The 24,015-nt window shown below is 49.6% G+C and overlaps 1 protein-coding gene across 7 annotated transcripts in view; it reads right to left on the bottom strand.

Moving 5' to 3' along the window:
- RUSC2 (RUN and SH3 domain containing 2) overlaps positions 1 to 24,015 on the bottom strand; it is a 53,678-nt gene that overhangs the window by 11,200 nt on the left and 18,463 nt on the right. For 4 of the 7 annotated variants that reach the window (XM_074569082.1, XM_074569084.1, XM_074569085.1 and 1 more), the window contains 3 exons: positions 4,885 to 6,969; positions 1,686 to 2,474; positions 973 to 1,173 (listed from right to left, as the gene is read on the bottom strand). In XM_074569082.1, the coding sequence (XP_074425183.1) occupies positions 973 to 1,173; positions 1,686 to 2,474; positions 4,885 to 6,862 (2,968 nt within the window). In that variant the 5' untranslated portion in view covers positions 6,863 to 6,969. The remainder of the gene's footprint in view (positions 1 to 972; positions 1,174 to 1,685; positions 2,475 to 4,884; positions 6,970 to 24,015) is intronic. The other 3 variants (XM_074569086.1, XM_074569087.1, XM_074569088.1) reach the window with 3 other exon arrangements.

The following is a 24,015-nucleotide window of genomic DNA, read 5'->3' as shown; positions in this document are numbered from 1 at the left end:
TGGGCTGGTACTAAGGGAAACCTCATTGCACCAGACTCTCAGGGCTGCTGTGCGGATAGCCCCCACAAGTGGGGTCAAAAGTAGAGCACACAGAGAATCCCTACTTGTCACACTCAGGCATTCACAGGCAACAAACTACACATCTTCTCCTGTCCCCCAGGACGGCCTCTGTTTTCAGTGGGTGACTTCCGCAGGAGCTCTTTCATGTGCTCGACTTCCATCTGATTGAACATCTTCCCATGAAGGAGGGGGATGAAGAAACTGTTTGGGTTGGCAGAGTGAGGTATACAGCTTTGAGGAATTCCCTCCATGACTTGGGGCTGGCCTGAAGAACACTTCCCCTCCCACAGACAGACCCCATTGTTCTTCCCAGAGGACTCTCAAAGGTTCAGCCAACAGCAGCCTGTCCCTCTCAGTCCTTCCTGCATGGGTTTTTGGAAGACAGAGAAGATCTTAAGAGAAACGCATAGAGAAGACAGGGCCCCATGAAGCCCTATGGTGTTGCCAGCTGCCCCATGAAAGCTACAGCCCAGCACCTAGCATGCTGACAGAGCTGGGGCAGATGGGCAGACACCGTGGGGCAGAGACAGGAGATATCCAAGGGCCACAACTCCTGAACAAGACATGAACTACAAGCTGGCCATAGCTCAGGAGCACTTGTTGAGGTCTGAGCCAGCTCTTGGGTCATTCAATATAGCCCAGAGCTGTACCTGACTGCCCTTAGCTTGTGGAGTAGAAGGGAAGTTCCACACAGAGGGTACCCATCAGTGAGGCAATTTTCACCTTCCTCTTGTGCTCCTTGGCCGCACTGTGAGCAGATGCATCGTCCCTCCTGCTCAGAGTAGACAAAGCAGTGATGAGGCCAGGCTGAACCTGAGTCCCAAGGGATACTGAACCTGAGCCCCAAGGGATACTGAACCTGAGCCCCAAGGTCACTTCCCAAAGTCCCCCCAGCAGAAAGGTGGTGCGCACCGTTCAGCTTGCAGTGGAAATGGCTGGTGTTGAGACTGCCAGGGAGCTCAAAGATGGGGTTCCCCCGGTTCAGCCGGGGCTCTTGCTGTCTCCTGTCTAGGCTGCTTGCTAAGCCGGGCAGCCCTGAAACACGGTCCAGACCCAGGGGGTTCCTCCGCCTGTACTCCCGCCACTTCAGTGCTTGCGGGGAGAGGTGGTTCGCTAGGACGCCGCAGGCAGTGAGCACCAGACGGGAGGATGTGAGCAGATGGGAGGATGAGGAGGGCAAACAGGGAGAGAGAAGATGAGAAAGAGGGAGGACAGAGAAAGAGAGAGAGCACATTAGTTAAAAGTCCAGCAGCGTTCCAGGACGTTAGCACACGCACATGGAGGGAGGTGGACGCCACAGCTGGCAGAGCAGGGCAGGAGCCTTGGTGGCCTCGTGGCTGCGGGTACAGAGGGAGCAGGTTTGGGATGCAAGGACCTGGCGCGGGGTGCTGTAAGATCAGCAGCCCACGCTGCCCTTTCCGTGGACACAGTGTAGTGGAAGGACATACTCTTAGTGCAGGACTCTTTTGCAGGCAAAGTGACGGTATGGGCTGTTGCGCACTGCAGCACCCAGATGCAATTTTGCCCCGGGCTGTGGCTACAAGAGAGGGTGGTACTACAGGGAGCAGCCATAGCCATAGCCGGAGATGTTCCACACTAGCCTGTCCTGGCAGTTGGGGACCTACCATTGAGGGGCCGTATTCCCATGTTGCTGAGTGGACCAGAGCTGCTGGTCTCGCTGCCACTTCTCCAGTGGGGATCTGCGTGGCCTCCCACTCTGCTCACAGGCATGCCACCCACCGAGAGGGGCGGGAGGGACACGCTGTGGAGTCGGTACTCGGAGAGCGGTGGGCTTGCTTCCAGCGGTGCCTCCTTCTTGGGAACCGGCTTGGGATTCTCCTTCTGCCTCAGGGCATCGGCTTTGGTGGTTTGGGAGGGCTGCATGCCACTGACCGCAGGGGAAGACCTTGTGGGAAGCAGGCTGGCGGAGATGGGGCAGGATCTGCTCCTGGGGGGCTGGCTCTCTCCAGCTCTCTCTGTGGTGGGCGAGGAAGAAGAGTCCATGCTTTGAAAGAAAGGCACGTTGCATCGCACGGGAGAGTAACTCCCCAGGGGTGATGGCCGGGTTGTCTCGGGGGCAGGCTTCTTAATGCCGACATCGTTGCGAGAGGCAGCTCCGTCCGCTGAGCGTTGGGTCAGGAGCGTGCTATGAGCTTGACTCCCCGCCACCGCCACCTGCTCTGCCGAGGTGCCCGAGGCTGAGGACTGGGAATTGGAGGAGATCTGCTGGCTGGCAGGCCGGTTGCTGGACAAGCTGTAGAGTTGGGAAAGGCTGGAGGCAAAATGGCTGTGCAGGGCACGGGCCTTGGCTGGCTTGCTGAAGTGGTGCTGGAAAACAAAGGGCTGGATGGGCAGAGTCGTGGGACGCTGGTCCTTGCTGTAGCGTACCACAGGCTTGCTGTCTGTGCCACCACCTTCGGGGAGAGAAAGGGGGACAGCGTGTGAGAATGGGCAGAGGCACAGTCATTGCCAGCCCAGCAGATCACAGGCAAAAAGGAATTTGCTCTCAGCTGCAAGAGGAAGAGGATGAGCTAGAGGTCAATGACATACGCAGACTGGTTCAAGTCTGAACTGACTACACACATCATGAGCTGGTGGGGTAAGGACACATGGCCCCAAATGCAAAGTTTACAGCTGTTGACCGGCGTCTGGGAGAGTAAACCACTGTCCCAGGAGCTTGTCTCTCCTAGCAGGGTCACCAGCTTCATATCCCTTCCCTATTCCCTGTTCCCAGGACAGCACAAAGTCATGGCTCCATGCGCCTGCCCACAAAGACGTGGCCCAACGCATTGCGGTACAGCAAGATTTCTTGTCCCGAAGGACTGTCCCCTCCCACGTGCGCTGAGAACTCACCCAGCCAAGCACACGCATTACATGCAAGAGCACTGCAGCTCTGCATCCCACATCACACCCAGTGCTGTCGGAAAGGCTGCTTGCTTCCCCTTCTCCCTCCCTCTTCTTTCTCCTGTAACTGTTCCCCCTCTGAACACACAGCTCCCTTCATCCCCCTGCCTGTACCAGATCTAGGCAGGATGTTCCCAACCAAATCAGGCCCACAGCAGAAACAGAAGAGCTTCCAACCCTGGAAGGCGCAGGTCTGCTCCAGCAAATGATGGACAGGGATGTCCTAAGGGAGTGTGCTGGGCCGATCTCCTATGCTGATGGCCTCCAGCTCCTGGTGGGGCCACAATATCCTGAGGGACACAGCTGAAGTGTGGCACACTGTGCACTGAGTGCACAACACACACAGCACTGGCTGCGCGCATGGGGCTGACTGGGATCCCTGATCACCAGCCACACCGCATCCCAGCACAGTGCGGCACCTTATCTCTTGCTTCCTCCCCATTTCTCCAGTCCACGGAAAATCCTGGAACAAAGGACCCATCCCAAGCACAGCCCTGGTGTTATCTGCTGTCTGTGGGGTGTGCCAGGCCTTTCTCCCTACAGCTAGCTTTTAGCAGGGCTTGCTTTCCCTCTAGTCCCTTCTCAGAGGCTCTAGGCTTGCATGCTGCTCTCAGCTGGAGCAAGGCAGCTCTGCCTCTCTCTCTTTCTGCAGAACACTAAACACTAATGCCTGCCTTGCTGTCATAGTCCAGAGGAAGGGACTGCAGCAGGGGCTACAGAAACTGCTGGGATAAATTGCCCTGAGAGGTGCTGGGTGTCCCCTCCTTCCTGAGCAGCTCTTGCTCCTTCCAAGCACTCCCTCTGCAAACCAAAAGGGCTGCTCCCATGCTGCCTCCTCCCAGCAGAGACCTGCCTTCCCTGCCATCCCACACCGAGACTTGATAAACAAACAGGACAAGACCTAAAAACTTCCTTCTCCAAAGGCCAAAATCTCTCCCACACCTGCCATGGCAGTGAATGACATGTTCTTCCTATCTCCTGCCAGAAGTCTTCAGGGCATTAAATGGAGACAGTCTGGTCCTTGGCGTGTTAGGGGCTCCTACTGCAGCGGTCTGGTCAGAGGCATTCTAGACAGGCTCTTAACTGTGAAGCAGGTACAAGGACTGTCTAGGGCAGAGATAGAGGTCTCCTGCCATGCTGGAGAAATGGCCATACCTCTGATGGGACTGCAGTCACACCTCACCAGCTTCCTCACCAGGACAAGTGATGGCAACACCAAGGTGGAAAGCAACTCATGTATTACAGGCTTTCCTGCAGAGGGAACTGTGACAGTTACCCTCCATAGGAACTTTTGCTGCAAACCAATGCACAGCGGAGGATATGACCAGGACATTCCAGCAGAGAGACACAGCTCCTCTAATCTCTGCAGGACTCATGCTGTAAGTCCTGGCAGAGACTGTGTGAGCTCCCCGACCCTGCACTGAGAGGAGACTGCTGGCTATGCCTCTTCCCTCTCCACCTCTGCCCAACATAGCTCCAAAGAATAAAGGCTAAAAACTCCTCAATGGTTCCCTTCCCTTCATCTGCTGGGAACATGACTCCATTGAGCATCTTCACATCTCTGTCTTAGGAGCCAAAGGCAGGCGATTCTCACGGACCGGGTGAGCACAACACCCTGGAAGGGAGACAACCTTCCAAGCTGCACAGACCCTAAGTGCTAATGCTGTGTCCTCCGTTACACGATATGAGAGGCTTGCGGAAAACCTCAAGAGGCTTTAGAAGTACAAGGAGAAGACACATGCACTGATCTGGGTCTGAAATAAGCACAGCAGGGCTTTTTCCCATAGAGGGGTAGACCAGGAAACAAACTGCACAGGCACTGGTCTCCCATCACCATGCAGGTTCCTCTGCTGCTCCCCTCATGTCCCAAAGAGCAGCCTTTCCTTTTACTTCTCCATTCTGCCTAGTTTGGGTCCTTACCATCTGCTCGAGCTCTAACATCTCTTTGTCCGTGGCCACTGGCAGAGCCACCTGAGAAGCTGGCATCTGCCTCCATCAGCAGGGAGAGAGAGGCTTGCTCACCTGCCCCATGCCCACTGGGGACCTTCTCACTGGAGACCGAGTCTTTGGTGGAACACAAAGCCTGGCTATCCCCAAAAGTATGATTCAAACAGAAGCCCTCGCAGCTCTGGTTCAGGCCATGGACAAAGGGCATGGGTGGAAGACTCTGGCTGCGGCGAGCTCTTTCTTCAAGGAAGGTTGGGCAATCCCGCTGTGTCTCAGGGATTGGGGAGAACTCCAAGGAGGAATCACCACTGGACCGGAGTGGTGGAGAGGTGCCATTCTTTTTCCGGCCTTTAGCTAGTTCAGCAAAAGATGTCACTCGCTTTGGGGGGGAACTCTGGATGGGTATTGCTGGACTTTCACTCAGCTTGACCGGACAGCTCACCATGCGCTCCAAGGAGCCCAACCTGCTGCTGGGACTCCTGTCCAGGTTCTGATCATAGCTCCTGGAGCGCTGCCGGCTTGCGTTGAGGTTAGGTGGTGACGCATTCACATAGACCTGACCCTCAATCATGTTCTGGGTGGCTTCTCCCTTTGCCTCCTCTTCACTGCACTCCACATTATCTTCTTCTTCTCTCAGGTCAGGTCTTCTGAACAGATAGTATTCAGTGGGCTGTGCTGGGCTACCTTTGGTATGGTCTTCCGAGCAGCTAGTTATGGAAGATCCTGCTGGGCTGGGGGATGACTGGGAAGACAAGTCACATGTGACTAACTTATAATAATTCTGAGTAGCCACAACGAGCCGTGCTTGGCTCTGGAAGCAGGCAGTGAGGTCTGAGCTCTCTGAAACACAAGGCTCACAGTGGAGGTGGTAGGAGTTGCAGTTAGCATCAAGGACAGGTGAGGAGGAGTGTTGACACCCACACACCTTCCCTGAACTCTCTGGGTGATGTGACTCGCAAGACATCTTGGATTCTGTGGGTGATGAATGCAAATCCAGGTAAAAAGCTCCTGTGTCTGAGTGGCTACAGAAGGAAGAGTCACAGGACAGGTTGGCTGAATTCAGGTTAGATCGAGAATGGCCATTCATTTTGTTGTACAGAGCACTGAAGTTCACCAGCACCCCATCAGAGCTGTTGCAGGAAGAGTCACTGATGTAGCCCATCTGTTGGTCATTCACTTCAGACTGACTTGATGAACTGTAGCAGCGACAGTGCTGGAGCTCTGAGCTGGAACAGCTGCACGTCCGGCTGTGCAGGGCATCCTGATTCCTCAGCGATTCACCCGTGTTCTGGTTCCACTCCTGGTCACCACCATCGAAGGAGAAGCTGGAGGAGCTGCCACGATGGCAGCTGCATTCATCCAGCTCCATGCGTTCTGAGGCCTGGCTCAGGTGGCACCTGTTCGCGTTATTCCTCTTCTGAATGTCGTCACTGCTGATTTTGTCCTCTTGCCCGTCTACCACACCGGACCGGCTGGACATGTTCCAGGATTTCACAATGTGGTTGGAATCGTGGAGGTGGAAAGGGGGTAAGGCCAGCTCGTGCAGCTGAAAGGGAGGCTTGCCAGACACAAGTGAGTTGTGAAGGTGGAAAGATTTTTGACCCAAGTCATCCCCAAAGATGCTGACGTCTTCACCCTCACTCAGCAGGAAAGGGTTGTGTCGCTTGCTGACACTAGGGACAATCAAATCCCTCGCTTTGCCTTCTTTATTGTCTGAGGCCTCTGCTGAGGTTTCAGAGGTCTGGAGAAAGCTGCTGTACACCAAGGAGTCAGTCTGTGAAAGGTCTCTGTCTGGAAGGGCAGAGGTCCGTGTAATGCTGAGCTCTGGCTGGCAGAAGGGGTTGGTCCTTTTGCTTACGGAGCAGCACTGTCTATCAGGGACCTGGCAATGCACCAGGGGAATGTGATGGACAATCAGCGTCTCACCAGTCAGTTTGGGTGGACTATCCATGGTGAGGAATGCTCTTCAGGACATCAGTTAAGCTAGTGCTACCCATGGACAGGTAGGGCTGCACATGAGAGGCAGGAAGGACACTTCTCATGAGGGAATTCAGATACCTAGAGAGAGACAAAAACACAAAGGAAGTCACCTCTCAGGAAAGGCAGTGACTATTCAAAGCATTCTTGATTGACTGACGACTTCACAGGCTGACAAGGACCAAACAGACTGGTCCTTGTGAGCACAAGTACCTGAGCACAAGGTCCTCAGTTGTCCTTCTTCAGGGAAAGCATGGCAATGTACGACAAACATGATCCCCTCCCTGCAGACTCCTGGAACAACACTTGTGCTTCCAGCTGACCCCTCTCAAACTTATCTGAAGTGAGCGGCTGATTTCACTCAAGCAGCCTAAGGGTTGCATAGGCTTTGGGACAAACGAAGACCTCACTGTGGATGGCACCGTATCCCCACAGGAAAACACAGAGACAGCACAAGGTCTGAAATGAAGTGCTGCACTGTGGTGAGAGCAGTCCATCTTCTGACACTGGATTAAATATCTTTGCCACGCTTTAGGTACCTTGAACTTTCCTTTAAAAACCAAACACTGAACTGGACTGCCAGGCCTGGCATCATTAGAAACGTACAAGTCCAGGCAGAGACTGGAAAGCAGGAACAGATGGGAACAGGAAAGCAGCAACAACCGTTCCTCTCCAAAGTCCAGGAGCCCTCATGAGGTCCTGAGGTCTTTCAATGGCGTCAGGGGAGCATGCCAAAGTATGCAACTACTTATGCACACACAGGCCTCTCATATGAAAAGGGGCGGATGCCTTCAGTGGGGCCATGGGGAGCCATTGGTGATGGCTAAATAGGTCCCATCCACCACATTGCCTTCTGCTGGCTTTTTGCTGATGGTTAAGCCTCATCGGGTTCCTCTTGTGGTCCAGGGTGCCCGATTCACACTTTTCTGACACTCTGCCTATCTGTGGCTCTTACCTGCTTATCTTATTACCTGGTGCACTTCCCAACAGTATGACTGTCACAGCCCACAGTCCCAGGAGCCATACATGCAGGGCACTAAGAGCCTCCCCTCCCTCAGTGTTCAGCAAGTAGCAGTTCTCATAAAGCTAGAGGAAGATGTTACCCAGCATTTGATATGGGGGAGGAGAGAATATATTCATTCCTCCTTCCCCATCTAACACCGAGGTCCAGCCTGCAAGTGCCTCCAGGACATTCTGGAGGGGGTTTCCCTCTTGCCTTCCCTTCTACAGCTCAGATAAGCCAATGCAGAGACATGCATGGGAAGGCACCTAAGGCAAAAAGGAAAGGGAGAAACCACAAAAGGGAAGAGTGATCCAGGATGATCCTGAGGGATCAAAAAATGACCCAGTGCTCTCATAGATCCACCACTTGTTCTGAAAACCCTGGCCTAAACACCCTTGGTCAGCAATCCAAATCCCATACCTCATCCAGGCACCCCGAGTGCTCAGAGCAGCCTGACACCACATACTGCAATACTGCTCGGGACTCCAGGACCCTGGGTCTGTGGCCACCACTGACCTTCAGACTCCAGAAAGCATCATTCACAGTATCTGTCTTTGCCTTCCTTACCCCATCATTTTTGACTATGGGATGATAATGGATTTGGAGCAGAGCTGCAAAAGCACATGTGAGCCCAGGAGGGAAATTGAGAAATGTGGGATAAGTGAAGTTAGAACAACAGTATAAGCAATGAGACAGCTCCACAGAAAGATCAGGAACTTCAGTTCTTTCAGCGTCATGGCGTAAGAATAGCTATTAAAGGATGCTAAAAAAAAATAATGATCAAAAGCAGTACTTTCCTCCCACGCATAGTAGTGCTTCTCACAGACATAGGATGATGCTGGCAGGAAAAAAAATACAAAGATGGAGACGGACCTAGTGTTTACAGTAAACACACAATGATGTAAAAGTTTATGCTAACACCAGTGTTACCAAACAGACAAGCCTTCTGGTAGACTCTACCAGAGATCATCATGAGACCTACATGAGGGACACGCTCACCCCCATGTCTGCTACCCCTGGGATGTTTCAGCCAGGATTAGACTCTGAAGTAGAGAGGTCACCTGGACCATCTGGACCACATCCAGCTGGACTATTGTGCGACCCTAAACTCTCACCCACCTCTAATCTCCCTAATGCCTGTACCATCCTTCACTGCCCCTCCAGTGACTCCTCTGCCCTACAAGCCTCTGGCTCCTTCCCCACAGCCGCTGCCGCAGGGGCTGAAACGAACAAGTCTGTCCTCAGCCTGGTTTGGGGGTGGGATGGGGGAGCAGATCTTTTACATCAGGGATTCCCAAGATCACATTATTGAAGAATCGCCATGGGTAATGGCAGCTCCTCACTCCATGCCTAGCACACACACGCTGAAAGTGGTGTCCAACGGCTGGGGCCATGTTCGTGCCCCATGTCGCACCTTGTGCACCATTGATGGTAGATGGAGCAGCAGGAGCTCCTTTTGATCCTGTCTTCCCCCACCAACATTATGCAAAAAAAGCTGGTGCCCCAGTGCCTACCTGCTCATACAGGCCTCCCTTGCCCTTGTTGCCATCTTTGTAGCTGATTGGAATTCTTAGATTATGTCTCTCCATAAGGCTTTGCTGTATTTTGAGTGTTGTCACAACGCAACCACTTGAAAAGCATCATTTTGAGGATACGGACCCTGATGACAGCACCACTTCAGTACTGAAGCACCGGGTCTCCGCTGCCTCTGGGAAATGGCTGCTTGGAGCCGGCTGCCAGCACCAGCACCGACCTGCCAACCAGCCCCACAACCAGCAAGGCACGCTTCACCTTGGTGCAGCCGCTGCTGTGGGAGGACAAGGCTTGCACAGGCACACGCTGACATGTGACAGCAAAACGTCAAGAGAGCTGACACACAGCCATTTCCCAGCTGTCTCTCTGGAGCTCCGGCTGCAACATGCAACTCTGCCCAGATATTGGGTGTCAGTGGCAGCACGGGCTCCCCGGGTGGGCTGCGATTCCCTGGCTGCCACAGATGCTGCAGCAGACGGGTGCCCACTGTGCCTGCACCGGCAGCCTGCTCCCAGCACAAGGCTCTGAGGTCCAGTATCACTGGTGGCATGCAGCCAGCTCCTGCCAGGAACCATTCTGACAGCTTCCCCAGGGATACGCATGACTTTTTCTGTGCCCTAGATACTCCTCCTCTCTGCCTTGGGACACCTCTCCTTTCTTAGTGATGCAGAGAGGTTGGCAACAGCACTACCAGCGCAGGGATTATTCCATTATTCCAGCATCCTCCCTGGCTGTACCACCCCCTGACTCTCCCCCCCCGATTCTGGAAGACTGTAGAAGGATCCTCCCTCTTCCTATTCAGAGTCTGGTAGGCTGGGATTGACACTAGGGCATAAAATCCAGCAAGCAGAGTATCTTCAGATTCTGCTGGCTTTGATCAGCTCTTTGTAAAACCCTCACACTGCTTTGCATGGGGAAGCTTCTAGATGTGGATAAGCAGTCTCTACCTGAACACTTTTTGCCCAATCAGTTCATTCTTGTTATTTATCATTTGCAATAGCACAAGCTCACTGTGTGCTGAGTCCTGCTCAGTCCTACATATACAACAGCAAACATGATCCCTGCCCAGAAAAGTGTATTGTGGAGTGCAAGGCAGGGAGCACCATGACTCTAGACGCATCAGTAGAGCAGCCATTTTATTTGCAAATGTCAAAATTCTTTGCCTTCTCCATACTGATATCATCTGCTACTACGTGGGAGGTATAGGTTATTTATTCTGTCAGCCCTTTGAGGTGCTAAGGGTTGCCTGGAGAAGGCGAAGGCCAGACATTTCACTACCTGTGAATGCTTCATTCCAGAAAAGGTAATAGAGGAAATGGCCTCCAGTTGCACCAGGGGAGGTTTAGATTGGATATTAGGAAAAATTTCTTCACTGAAAGGGTTATGAAACATTGGAACAGGCTGCCCAGGGAAGTGGTGGAAACACCATCTCTGGAGGTATTTAAAAGACAGGTAGATGTAGTGCTGAGGGACACCGTTTAGTGGTGGACTTGGACTTGGCAGTGTTAGGTTGATGGTAGGACTCAACGATCTTAAAGGTCATTTCCAACCTAGATGATTCTGTGATTCATGCCCTGCCAGTCCTTGCTGAGCCCTACATAGAGGTCCCCAAACGCTTCCCCTCTTGTACCCTCAAAGACTGAGGATGTTGTGTCAATTTAAGGGTGGCTGGTGCAGGTCCACGGCTTCTGGAGTACAACCTCCTGCCTCTGCAACGCTGCTGAGAAGGTGCAGAAGCCATCAGAGCTGCCTCCAAACTGGCCTGGCAAGGCTCTGCTTCCATTAGAAGGGGCTGGTGCAAACACCAGCCTCGCCTCCAAGTGCTGATGCGTTAGGTGTGGTGGTCACATACCACCAGGCATACCCCACTATCTGTTACCCCTCCGTCCACGCTTTTGGAGTTCCATCGCTGATTGATTAATACCTGGCTCCACGCAGGGAGCCGCAGCGTTCAACACACAGCGACCCAGGCTTCCTCATAAAATGTAGTGCAGTACTGGAGGAGGCAAGCAGAGATTTGATATACAAATTTGATTTAAATGCAAAAGGGATGCACATATAGCACAGAGGATGAAGGTGCAGGAGCAAAATCATCGGAACTGTCAGCCGGAGGCAATGCTGGCTTTTTGGAGGCTGGCTTTTCTGAACAGATTACTGTTTCTACAAATCTCTGTCACTTCATCTATGAAACTGCGGGCCCAATGGAAACCTTTAACTGTGAGGGTTCTTGCTGCCTCTTTCTGAATGGCAATGGTTTCACTGTCATCATCATCATCTTCCTCAGACTGACCAAGATCCATGATGTCACTCAAGGGTGAAAGATGGAAAAACGGGGTTAAAAGCTGGGCATTCAGTTTCATAGATGAACCAGCAAAAATCCTTTTGTATTGGAGCTGTTTGTTCCATGTGAATCCCTGTCTCCCATAGAGCATTTGCATTAACATGCCTGAAGAAACCACACAAGTCTACAAAAGAAGCATGAGCAGAAACGCTGCAAAAAGAAACAGTTTGTGTGAGCTTGCAGACAGGGGCACAATACAGACATCTCCTCTTTGCTCCATGGGGAGAGATATATTCAATTTACTCCCTGTAAGTCTGCCTCCAGGGAAAAGGTCTGGGAGTTGAATGCAAACTGAAAGCCACTCTTCAGACAGCGTGGGGGATCTCAGGGCTCACAGTTTCCAGCACCCCAGTAATGCAGTTCGTCCCTGCCCCAGCTTCACCACTCCAAAAGCTGCCAGAAAGTACTGAATTGTTTGGGTTTTTTTAAAAAAAAAAAAACAAACTTAACAGGAAAATTCCAGGAAGCTGGAGGGCATTCAGGGAACAGTAAGTGAAGAGGATAGGGCGAGGGGCACAGCATGAGTGGCCTGAGGATGGGTCTGAACCACTGGGGTGAGTAAGAAGAGGGTGGAGGTGATGAAGCCTGTGAGTTGTTATAGGGTGGGACTTTGCAGTGGTATTTGTTTGGTCATCCATTTATTTCTCGCCAGCTAATACATCTCTGCCAAATTCATGCCTTCATTAAATGCCTTAGTAAATCATCCAGCACATTTAATGAAATAAAAGGTGTAAAAGGAAATACTAGTTGTCTGACTCATTCTAAACCTCCAGCTCTCCTTCCCTGCCGCGGGGAACAGGGAGCAGAGTAAGGGTGGTCTGCCCAGTCCCAGGGTGAATATTCCAGCACTCAGTGTTTGAAGGGGGCTGCAGCAAGATAGAAAGACTAAATGCTCCCTAAATTTCTGCCTCATCTCAGGCCAGTTCCTCTTGTGATGCTGAGCAATCCGTGATTCCTGAAAAGACCACTACCCTTTTCTTTCCACAATGAGGTGCTGCCTGGGCCACGGCTTTTTCCAGAGGTTTCCAGACAGCCTGACTAAGCCCATGATTAATGCGTCATTACATCCCAGAACTATACAAGACTATGATGTGTTCAAAATGGAAGCTGCAGCACGTGATGATCGATCACAGCCCTTGTGCTCAAGGCCACAAGGAGCAGCGCAGGTCAGGGATGAGGGTCTCACTTGCCAGCAGAGATGAGAGGGTGGGTGAGACAAAAATAAGCAATAGGTAGGTATGTGCATTCCTGCCAATGACACAACTAGCATGGGGCAGGTACTGCCTCCCAGTCAGAAGAAAAAAGAACCCCCAGCTGCTTTGTGCATTTTGAGATACACAAGACATCAGAAATAGCTCAAGCAGCTAACACAGGAGCCGGACAGTGACCGAACCAGTTTCTCCCATTTCTGTACTCTCTTGCTTCGTGACTCATCATCTGGCATGTGGCAGGTGCCTCTTATAGGCCATGACTCACGAGCTTCCACGGAGGTGATCTGGGCTGGAACCTGTTCCTCCTTCTCCCAACCAGCCGTCCACTGCCCCAGCCCCCACCACATATGCTCCTAATTACTATATGCAAATCCGCAGAGGAGTAAAAGACTCTGATGTTTCTAGCTGTTAATATCACACCGAAACTGCTGCTGAATTAAACTGCAGACACAATAAATCCTTTCTTATCACAGACACTCTAGTAGCAGCAGCAGCAGGAGGAGGGACTACATTTCTAGAGCACCTTTCTGCCTGAGCACTCTGGATGCATACTGGAGATCTTACAAGAGCAGAAATTACACAATTCCTTTCTGGAACATGCATCTGCCTGGGCGCTGGAGCCTGGCTGCTTCAGTGTTCCCAGAGCACTCAAGAACCCATGCAGAAAGAAAAAAAAAATCCTGTAAGCAAATGAAATTGCCAGGCAGAATCAGTAGCTGAAGATTCCACGCTTAACTCCTCCTTAACTGCACAGCTTTGGCCAGGGCTTAGCTGCAAAGCAGGGCTGTCATCTGGCTGCCTCATCAACCTGCTCCTTTTACAGACCTGCCCAACTGAGGACCCTAGGAACCAGAGGCTGCAGATGAGTAGTGACAAAAACACAGGTAGAGCCAAAGCCAGCAGAAGTGCTGACTGAAGGTTTTCCCACCAACTTCTATGCCTGGGAGCTGCGAGCTCCAAAGTCTCCACCACAACAGCCACAGGAGGGCAGGGGACAAAGTGTTCTGCTGAGGGAGTTGGGCATCAAACTCAGCATCAAAGCCGTCTCTCTGACCTGTGCCTGCAGGCGTACATTATGGCAAAACTGCTCCTGAAGGCTGTTATATGGCTACAAGCAATGGTGAACGAGCAGCCATTCTTGCTCTTGTATGCACTGCAGGGAGGAAGGCTCCTGAGATGATAGCAAGAGGTGCAGAGGGCACGGATGCTTCGTATGGATGGAGATATTCTTAACTGCGCTGGAGATTTCAGGAGTTGCTGGGGATCTAAAGCATCCCTAGAATTACTATGCTTTGGAAAGACTTCTCAATGAGTGGTCACGAATGACTTCCACTGGGGCTTCAGGGCGTTCCTCCCCAACATTTACTGGAATCTGGCTTCAGACAACTTGGTGTTACACAGATCATGGCAAAGGAGAGGCTCTGCTTATCCAAGGCTTATGGGAGGATAATTTCAGAAGCAAGTTGCGCCTGCACAAAGAAAAAGCACAGAGAACAGCTCCATCTCAAGTAGTTCTAGATCGTCCATCACCCTGGTGAAAAGAGATGAGCTAAGCCCTGAAAGGGACAAAGGTCTGTCTCCACAGTGAATAAGATTTCACCCATACAAACTCCAGCCACTCCATGGCTGTATACCTTCACTATTCCTTCCTTTCCATCCAGATTAAAAGATTCCCTTGCAGGAATCACAGCTGCAAAACAATCTTGAACTCTCCCTGCAAGGCAAAAACATCAGTGATCACTGGAGAAAGCCCAACAAATGAGGAACTCAGTCTTAAGACGACTCAGTTAAAGAGGCTGTAAAATCATATTTACTGCCTATTTAGCCCAGAGCTCCATATATGTAGGAATCACTCACTACCAAGTGAAAACCAAACATTTCTGGGATGGAAGATTACAGATGTACAGCCCCAGGTAGCAACATAACAAAAGCAGAACATGCAGCAAAGGAAGCTACGTGAGACTGAAGTAAAACCACAGTAGTGCCAAGTTCTTGAAATAACTGAAGTATCACCCCACAAGCCACCATAAATAAACCAGCCAGAAATGTCAAAAAGCCCCAGCAGTATTATTTTCAGGCTTGAACACAGCAGTGGTGCAATGGTTTGCTACCAGGAGTAGGTAGCCATGTCCCAGTAAATAGGAGATGCAATGCAGGCATGGCATTACCCACCAGTGATGGGCATCCGCTCTGCCAGACAGACAGAATGCCTGCATCTGCAGAGCTGTGTTATTTTTAAAAGATGGAATCCTACATGGAATTTAATACACACTGTGTGCAACCAGATCAGGAGCTCCAAAATCAAGCACAAACCGAAAACATCCCAGCAGCAGCCTGGTTTTATTAGATGTTCCTCTTCACAGTGCACATCTCAATGGTTTTTCAAGCAGCAGCTATGGCAACTGCTGACTCCTCCTAAGACTGCAGGAAACTTTAACCCTTCCTAACTCTAGGTAGTTCTGGCAAGACCAGAAGCAATAACTGGATACGCAGGAAGAAATTTTCTGTCTCTCCAAAGCAGGAATGTGCAATAATCAATTCAATGGTCTGGAGGCTGGCAGCACCCTGATTTGGGGATGACAGCATGCTACAGAGCAAAAAGGCTGAGTAACAGCCCAATCAAGGAAGCATCTGATGAGACTAATGCATGAAATTTATCCTGCCCTTTGAAGGACACCAGGACTACATATACTTTTGCTGCTGATTTCCAACTGCTTTAAGACCAAAGGATGGATTTTGCAATTCCTTGAAGGTAGCTGGAGGAAAAGACTCTGTAGCATAGGTTTGAAAAGGGAATTTTCCTGATTACTGTTAAGACTGTGCATTTCTTGACCCTTTTTTGGCCAGGTCCCTGAACAAACAGATCCTCTGTAATTAAGGCCAAATGCTATCTGAATCTTACTTTTGCCAATTTCAGGGTGTGTGAAAAAAAAAAAAAAAGCAGAGTGATTCCCAAGATGATGGGACAAAAAGCTTCTGTACTGGGGACAAAACCTTGGACTACAGCAAGCCTGTGCAAGATTAGAAAACACTCTTTGCACTCCACGGCAGGTCTTGATACGACCTCCCTGACCAAAACATGTCTCTCAAGAATGCTTTTCTTAAGAAAGACCAACATCAAAGGCAACTATTGCCACTAGCTGAGAACCAGAGGGAGGAGAAAGATGTAATGGACAGATGAATATATTTAGTCTTCATGGATCAACCGCTACAGGGAAGTTTTGATTTCAGCACAGGAACACAGATGTCTGTGGACTGAATCAGGGGGGGTGAAGCCCCGTCCTCCGCCTTTGCCAGCAGAGTTCAGATGCTCTGCATGAGGTGTAATAACCCCAAAGTGGGCAAATGAGTAACCAGCTGCTCCATTCTCCCCACCCATCACAGGCAGCCTCCTCCATATGGGAACAGTTTACATGTAGAAGCAGGTTTCATAACCTGCCCATAAGAAAGTTAGGACCCTACACAATGATAGTGACTTTATAGTGTCACTTTTTTTTTCCTGAATTCTTGCAACTCTTAGGGCTTGCAACTTCCTGAACCAGTGAGTTCCACATCAAATTACACACCACAGTAGTTGTTATCTGTCAGTGCTTTTGAACATATGGGCATTTAATTTCATTGCTTGTCCTTGGGGCTAGGGCAGGGAGAGTATCATATTTTCCACTATATTCGCCGCCTCTCAGAGCAGTCCCAAGCTCTTCAATCTGCTCACGTACAACAGTATTCCCAGATCCCTGGTCTGGTCCCCAACTTCTCTCCAAGTGCCTTCGTGATGTGTGGGTGTGTTTGTGTGTTCACATGGCCAGCAGCAAGGCAGAACTCAGAGGATCTGGATGAAACCGCAGCATCAATTTACGTAACAGAATATTTTCCATGCAACAGAACTAAGAAAAGGCCAGCCAGAACCTTAATAAAATACTTATGAAGCAGCCCAGGCACTCCTAATGATTACACATACTTTTCTTCTGAGAGGAGAAATTTATCCCTTGCAGGGGCTGGAAACCCAAACCAAGCTCAGCTTGTAGAGCTCTATTCGGCACAGTTTATTTTAGGATATCGCTCCACAAGACAGCTCATGTGCTAATTAGGCTTGGAATGACTGGGCTCAACAGAGCATTAAGTGTCTAACTAACTAAATCTGATAACCCTGGATTAACCAAGGTCTTCTGCTGAGGAAAGTCTTGCTGTGCTGCAGAGGATACATAGACCTATTCACTAGGAGAAAAAAGGAGGTCAAATGGGGATGATCCTTGGCTCTGTACTGGAAGAGCAGGTCAGAGTCCCAGGGGACACACCAAGACTACCAGAGGGATGACCGCCCTGCTTCTGATCACTTAAAAGGTGTTTGAGAGATCTGAGGAGACACTTTAAGACTGTAGGCTCCCAGATGTTCCTTCCCGGCTAGGACATGCTCACATTTGGACACCTCCTTTCTTGAAGCTGTTCCATCCTTTCTGTACCAGATGTCTCAGAGAAAAGAATAAGTACCTCTGACAAGTGGTGATGAAGAACTTACCTCTCCTAAACCCTTACACTGAGATAGGCCTCAACTCAACCATGAAGTTCAAAACTCTACAACTTCGGAACACGTACTATAAGTACACTGGCTCGTCTTATTCACACAAATGCCAAGACATGATGGGCTTTCAAGGTTGACAGCAAGATTTGTGGACAGTCACAGTATGTGAAAATTATTCCTACTATCAGTTTCAAATAATCCTCATTAATTTCCTGGAATACTTCCATGTTACAAGCAGGGCAGCACAGAAATCATTATCATCTTTCTCTACATCGTTTCTCTCTACGTCGACTCTCTCTGTACATTATTTCATATCATTAACCCTACAGTTTCTCATTTAACACGAATAACTCCTATTTCTTCAGTCTTTACTCTTATCAGAGTTTTCCAGGACTTTGTGCAGTTTTCTGGGCAGTTTCTCAATGCCCTCCAACTCTGCAGTCATGCTTCTGAGCTGGGGTGACTAATTGCACACAGTTTCCCAGTCAACAGTGGGATGTCCCTTACTTTCTGTATCAACATGAAAAGACTCTGTACCATAATTTTCCACTCCATTTCTTATGTACCCTAACATTCATATGTAGATGTTCACCGAGTAAAGTTGCTTATGACATTCAGGTACTTTTTGCAGTTTAATGACATCAGTTTAATGAGTTTGAATCAATTTAATCAATTTAATGATTTGGAACCTGACAAAGTGTACTTTTGTGACTATACTCTGTCACACACACTTACATAACATAGGATCAAGTTCAAAAACTCGCGGTTTGCAACAAGACTAGGCCAGAACAAATCAGGGGATTGTTCTCTGAGGAGAGGAGTTTCTTTTTGCTGTCTGTGAAGTGTGGCTTTTGGGCGGTTTGCTCCCTCACATTGCACAAATTCTTGGTGTAGGCATGTCGGGAGATGTTTTCCATGTCCCCATGCAAATTCTCTTTCTGGTCCACCAAGAGATAAGGGGGTCCTCAATGTCTGACTAAGATCCAGGCTGAAGGATATTTTCCCTGGTGAATTTGCCTCATTAAATCAGTGAGGTCTGGTGGCTTGCCTCCATGAAAGAAGATTCCCCTTTTGTTTTGATGAGCAGGCCAAGAGGTTGTTGTGGTTTCTCTTTTCAACCTCAACTCATGCCAAGGGGAAAGCAGACAACAAGGCAGTAGATCAAAACACTGTCTGTCGAACATGCTGTGGTACAGAGGGGAATCACCTCTCAGTACCTCCAGGACAAATACAAAAACATTTCTTCAGACTTGGGTGTTTCTTCACCATGCAGTACCAAATCGTATCAGTAGCACAAAACCTGGGAGAGGTCAGGGTTACAGAGATGGAGACATGCTTTGGGGCCTCAGAAGCTTGTGCAAAGTCACCAACAGAAGCACACAGAACAGAAACCCCAGTGGGTCAATGACTAGTATCAGTCTCTCAACAAGATATGGTCAAACATAAACTGAATGATGTGTGACTAGAGTGTTGTCACCTTTGTGCATTAACCACCCTCATGCCATTGTTTGTCAGTGCTGGGACATATCTGTTTCTGGCAGTTCCTCTTTTCCTCCTCTGTTATTGTGCCATGAACTGGCAAGCCCTACTGTACTAGGGTCTAGACACCTCCAGGAATGTCCAAGGTCCCCCGTGCTCCATGCTGCTTCACCTTTTCCCTGACTCAGTCCTCCCCAAAACCTGTCAGTCTAAGAGGAAACAGGGGAGGGAAGCACATGGGAACGAAAAGGCTGTCAGGCTTACTGTAATAAGTCATCACCACCTTCAGAGTGCTTTATAATTACTGTAATTATAAATAATATGTGTTTGCAGAAATGAAAATGAGGCATATGACATGGAGCTGAAAGCAGGAGGAGACATCTGGGTAAGGAGGATGATCTCCCCAATGGCCATTTCAAGCACTATGACCTGCAGCTGGGGATAAATCTCAGCAGCAGGTTAAGCTAGATGCCACTGACTATGGACAAGAGAGAACAGCTTGTTGCCTATAGAAAACAGCTAAGTGCAGATGCCTGATTAAATCCACCTGCTGCTCTTCTGAAGGGTCAAGCTACAATCACTGTTCATGGTAAGCCACATCCAGGTAAGAAATCCCTTGGAAATGACTGCAACTTCTCATGTACTAACAAACGGCGAAGGTGAGGTCAACCAGACTAAGCCAAACCCCAGGGCTGATGTGCCACTCCAGGTATCGATCACTAGAATGAATTAGGCAAAGCCAGGGAAGATATGCTGTGTGGGCCAACAATATTTTGGGACCACAGATACGAATTATTTATACCTCCTACTGGATCTTCTCATATATGGGCCTATGATTCTACCACATGAGTTAATGGGAAAGGTCTGAGGGTGGGACTACAGGGAAAAATGCCAAGTAAGCAGTCTCTGGAACCATGCTCACTGTCAGGAGCAGTAAATTGCACTGGTGCAATGGTCCAGACAGGTCATTCTCCCCACTGAAAGGGACATCTGTGAGGACAGCTATGCTATCTGAGCTACACAGAATACGCATGACAATGCAGCACGAGGCACACATCCCTGCTCTTTGCTATGGGAACCTCAGAGAGGCACCAAAAGAAGGTGGCCTGGTAAACAATTCAGGTGAATTGGACCTACTAGGCAAAAGGAGGCTAAGTAAGGATGTGGTTGCTCCTGCACCAATGCATGCAGAGCAGAATGGAGAAGGTCCTGCCCACTGAAAGCATTTAGGTCAGATTTTTCCAGAAGTGATGGCAGTTGGTGCTAGTTTACAAAGAATAAGGCACAGTTCTGGAGTTAAAACAAATCAATGAGATTAGTCCCTACATGAGATATGTGGGGAGCAAGGATTCCCTGCTCCCTTAAAGAGTAACATCTGAAGAGCCCATTCCCAGAAGCAGCTGAGAGAGATGATCTAGTTGGTACTGAACCGCGTCTGTGTTAGACAACACCCAGGAGCACAAATTTTCCCCAGGGTTGACTGCATCACAGTTAAGCAACTCATCAGCTCAAACCTCACATGACAACCGGATTTCTTGTGAAAAACTCGTTTTCCTGCAACTGTATGTAGGGTTTTTTCTGGCACTGGCATGCAGGAGAGCTCCTGAGCATTTGCCAAAGCCACAGACGCTCAGGTTGAGTCTCTTGCACATCTGTGAACCAAGGGGAAGGCAGACTCCCCCAATCCAGTCCCCATCTCTTGTCCATGTGTCCCACCCTTCCTTAAGAACAGTGCACGGTCTAGTCATGGAGGTGACAGTGGGTCCCAGGGATGTCTCAGGTGAAAATCTGCTGTTGATTTGCCAAGGTCTTCCATACAGGCTCTGAGTTTTTTTCCTGTAACTCCCAGAGAAGAAAATCCCCTCTTGCCGGAAGGAACTGCTAGCTCTCATCACTCCAAGGTATCTGTGCCAGTGGCCCAAAAAGCACAACAGGACAGTGACACTCAGTCTCTGCTTCCAGGTAACCTCTTCTCCTGCTGGAGCCGAGAGCAGGTGTGGTGGTTGTGCCAGTTTCCCATCACTGGCCAAGGGTCAGTACAAAGCATTGCCGACATCACTCAAATATCTATTATTTGTCACTCAAAGGTACTGCCAGCCCCACATCCGCAGCACCGCGCACAGACCAACACAGGGGCTCTCTCCCAGCTAACTCAGAGGGTCAGCCTGAGCCAGAAGCTGCCACCACCTACCTTATGGCCATTCACCCACATTACAGCTCTGTCTCGTGCCTTCCTTCCATTTACCAGAGTTAACAATCACAGCCTTTTTTTTTTTTTACTTCTTTTTTCCCTATCTGCTGATACAACCACCAGCAGCCTCACTCAACAAGAAAGAAAAATAACACTGTCTACATGCCCCTAGGGCTGCAACACAACTGCGGTGGGGAGAGGAAGAATTTGTGAACATGCCTGCTCTTGCGCTCATCTTAACAGGTATGCCTCTGCTTTGACCCACTTCTTTAAGAAAATGAACATTAAAATAATTTTCATCAAGAGAGAAAACTGGAGCAGAATCAGGGACTAGAGCCATTTTGACAGCCTGTTTCTTCCTCTTTGGAGAGTAACCAACTTCCAGGCGAGCGCTAGGGCATGCAGGGAACCTGCTCAGCAGATAACACGACAAATCCCTGCTAAGGCTGGTTACCAACACCGCTGTCATTGATCATTGCTATGGATTTCACCCCCTGCCAGCCAAGCTCCCTCAGCTACTTCAAGACTCATCCTGCAGCCTTTGGCATAGCTCTGTAATGGGGGGAAGTCCTGGCTCTTTTGGACTTGCAGACGAGACTGCCAGAAGCACTTTATCCACATCAGGACTCCTCTCACCAAGCAGCGCAGGTAGCGGACAAGTGAGGTTTCCCACTCCTGGTTTGATTTCAATGGCTCCCAAAAATGCAGGGACAAAATCTCCTCATCCAGTACTGTCCTGTGATTCCACAGCTGAGAGGGAGGCACTTCCACCTCCAACCCTCCGCCTCTCAACCACCTGCACAGATCTCCCCATCCCTCACTTTTGGTTTGCTTTCCTTGGGTTGAACCGTCAGAACCGTGGCCACTGGGATGAGTTATCGCCCACCATCTACGATATAGAAGTGGCTCTCATCTGAATATCTCAAGCTGACCCAGTTTATATTAAACAGAAGGGTAAAAAGCAAACAGCTCTGTAATGAAACCTTTTTAATTTTTAAAGAGCAGATCTCCAGTGTATCAAGGAAAACAGTTATAGAGCCAACAAGAACAAAGAGATTGGAGAAGTACTGCAGAAAAATACTTTGAATGTACATCATAAGTAAAAAATACCATCTGGAATGACCAAGCAAGGTGAGGAAATTAGAAAAGCAGGGCTCCTGACCAACCTGAATGAATAACCACACCAAGAAGGACATCAGAGGTAATTAAAACAATATCTTTGGTGCTGATTTGGCAAGAAGAATAATACTGAAGCTGTGGTGACGACAGGTTAGATAATACAGAGGAAAGAGGGTACAGAAAAGGAAATGAGCTTTTGAAGTGGAAACCAGTTCTAGAAGATGAATGCGCTGAAGTCAGCGGGACAAGATACTCTTGATTCCAGAAAAAGGAAAGAATAGTTGCATGATGGCAGCTGGCAACAGGGCTTTTGACAAAATTAACCATGAAGAAAGAGAGGAAGTAGGGGAAGCTGTGTGGTTGGCAAATAATACAGTTAAGGTCTGTACCTGTTCCGAAACAGGAAGGGAAGTGACCCATGTTAGATTTATCAGCCTGCCTTTAGTACTACACAAGGCTTTCAAAAAACATCAGAAAGGAATAATAAGACTGGGAAATAAATTAAAAATGGGGCAAAGCACAACATGGGGTTGCAAAAGGTGGGCTACCATCTGTCTATCAGGATTAATACCAGAGTGAGATCTTGACTCACCAGGAACATCAGACTGGAAGAAAATTGCAATCTCTGGGATAGAGAACTCATTTTTTGTTTGCTATCACAGCCTCAGACACCTGAGAGGTGGAAATGGAGCCATGGGCAGGCCATTCTGGAGTCCGTGGCATATTCTCCTGGGCCACCTGCACTTTCTGCAATGCAGGTCCAGGTCCCTTGGATCCAGAGATCCACCTGCATTTTATCTCCAGCATTCTGCATCAATGCAGCGAGGAAGAGACACAGCAGCAATTATGTCTCCTTCCTGTGAATCATTTCGGTCAGCTTCAGTCACCAGAAGCTCTCGCCCGTCTTTTAAGCATCTCAAGGCAGAGATTATCTGTGCACTCTCACTGCTTAACAGATGCTCTGGTAAGAGTGGCACCTACGAGCTGGTCACAGCCTGAATGTCCTGGGGAACATTCCCACCCCACACAGACAAGGAGGCTGCATCAGCTTCTTTTATTCCTTTAGGCAAGCCTTGTACACACAAACTATACACAATTTTTCTTCCACACCCTGATAAAAGTATGTGTATTGTGCATGGGTATGTCCTGTTGCATTTCCTGTCCTCTGACCCACGATGGACCTGCAAACACGCATGTGCCGTTGTTATCCCCCACCCAGCTCCTGCAGGAGCCTGTTCTGCAGCAGCACCACAAGCGCAGCATATCCTGCTCCCTGCTCCCATGGGAGCTGAATGGGACAGAGACCTGCAGACACAGAGAGGGTTCCCAGGTCCCAGGGAGAGGTCGGGATGAGAAGGATGCCCTATGGTGCTTCCAGGACATTGTCACAGAACTGCGAGCAGAACACACTCTGCTCCATGGTTGTGCTGGAAGCCCTCTCCTTCCCACCTGGCACCCTGCACTGAAACTCCGGATTTATCTTCTTCACCTGTTGTAAGGCTGGAGAGCCTTGCCACTCCACAGGGATGGAGACAGAGCACCAAACTGAGGACCTGCAGCAGCAAAATGGTTCCTTCAGAAAACTGCTGCAGAAAAGGCTGTGCTGAGGATCGCTGCCACCTCCACAAACCCCTTGGAGCTGCACACAGCACTGACCACCTCAGGGAACATAGTTAGGGGATGGAGAATAACAGCACAAATGACACATTTACATTCCCTGACAATGACATC

This window comes from Larus michahellis, chromosome Z (assembly GCF_964199755.1).
Source record: "Larus michahellis chromosome Z, bLarMic1.1, whole genome shotgun sequence".
Taxonomy (NCBI): Eukaryota; Metazoa; Chordata; class Aves; order Charadriiformes; family Laridae; genus Larus; species Larus michahellis.
The sequence above is the reverse complement of the archived record's forward strand: the minus strand, read 5'-3'. Positions and strand labels throughout refer to the sequence as shown.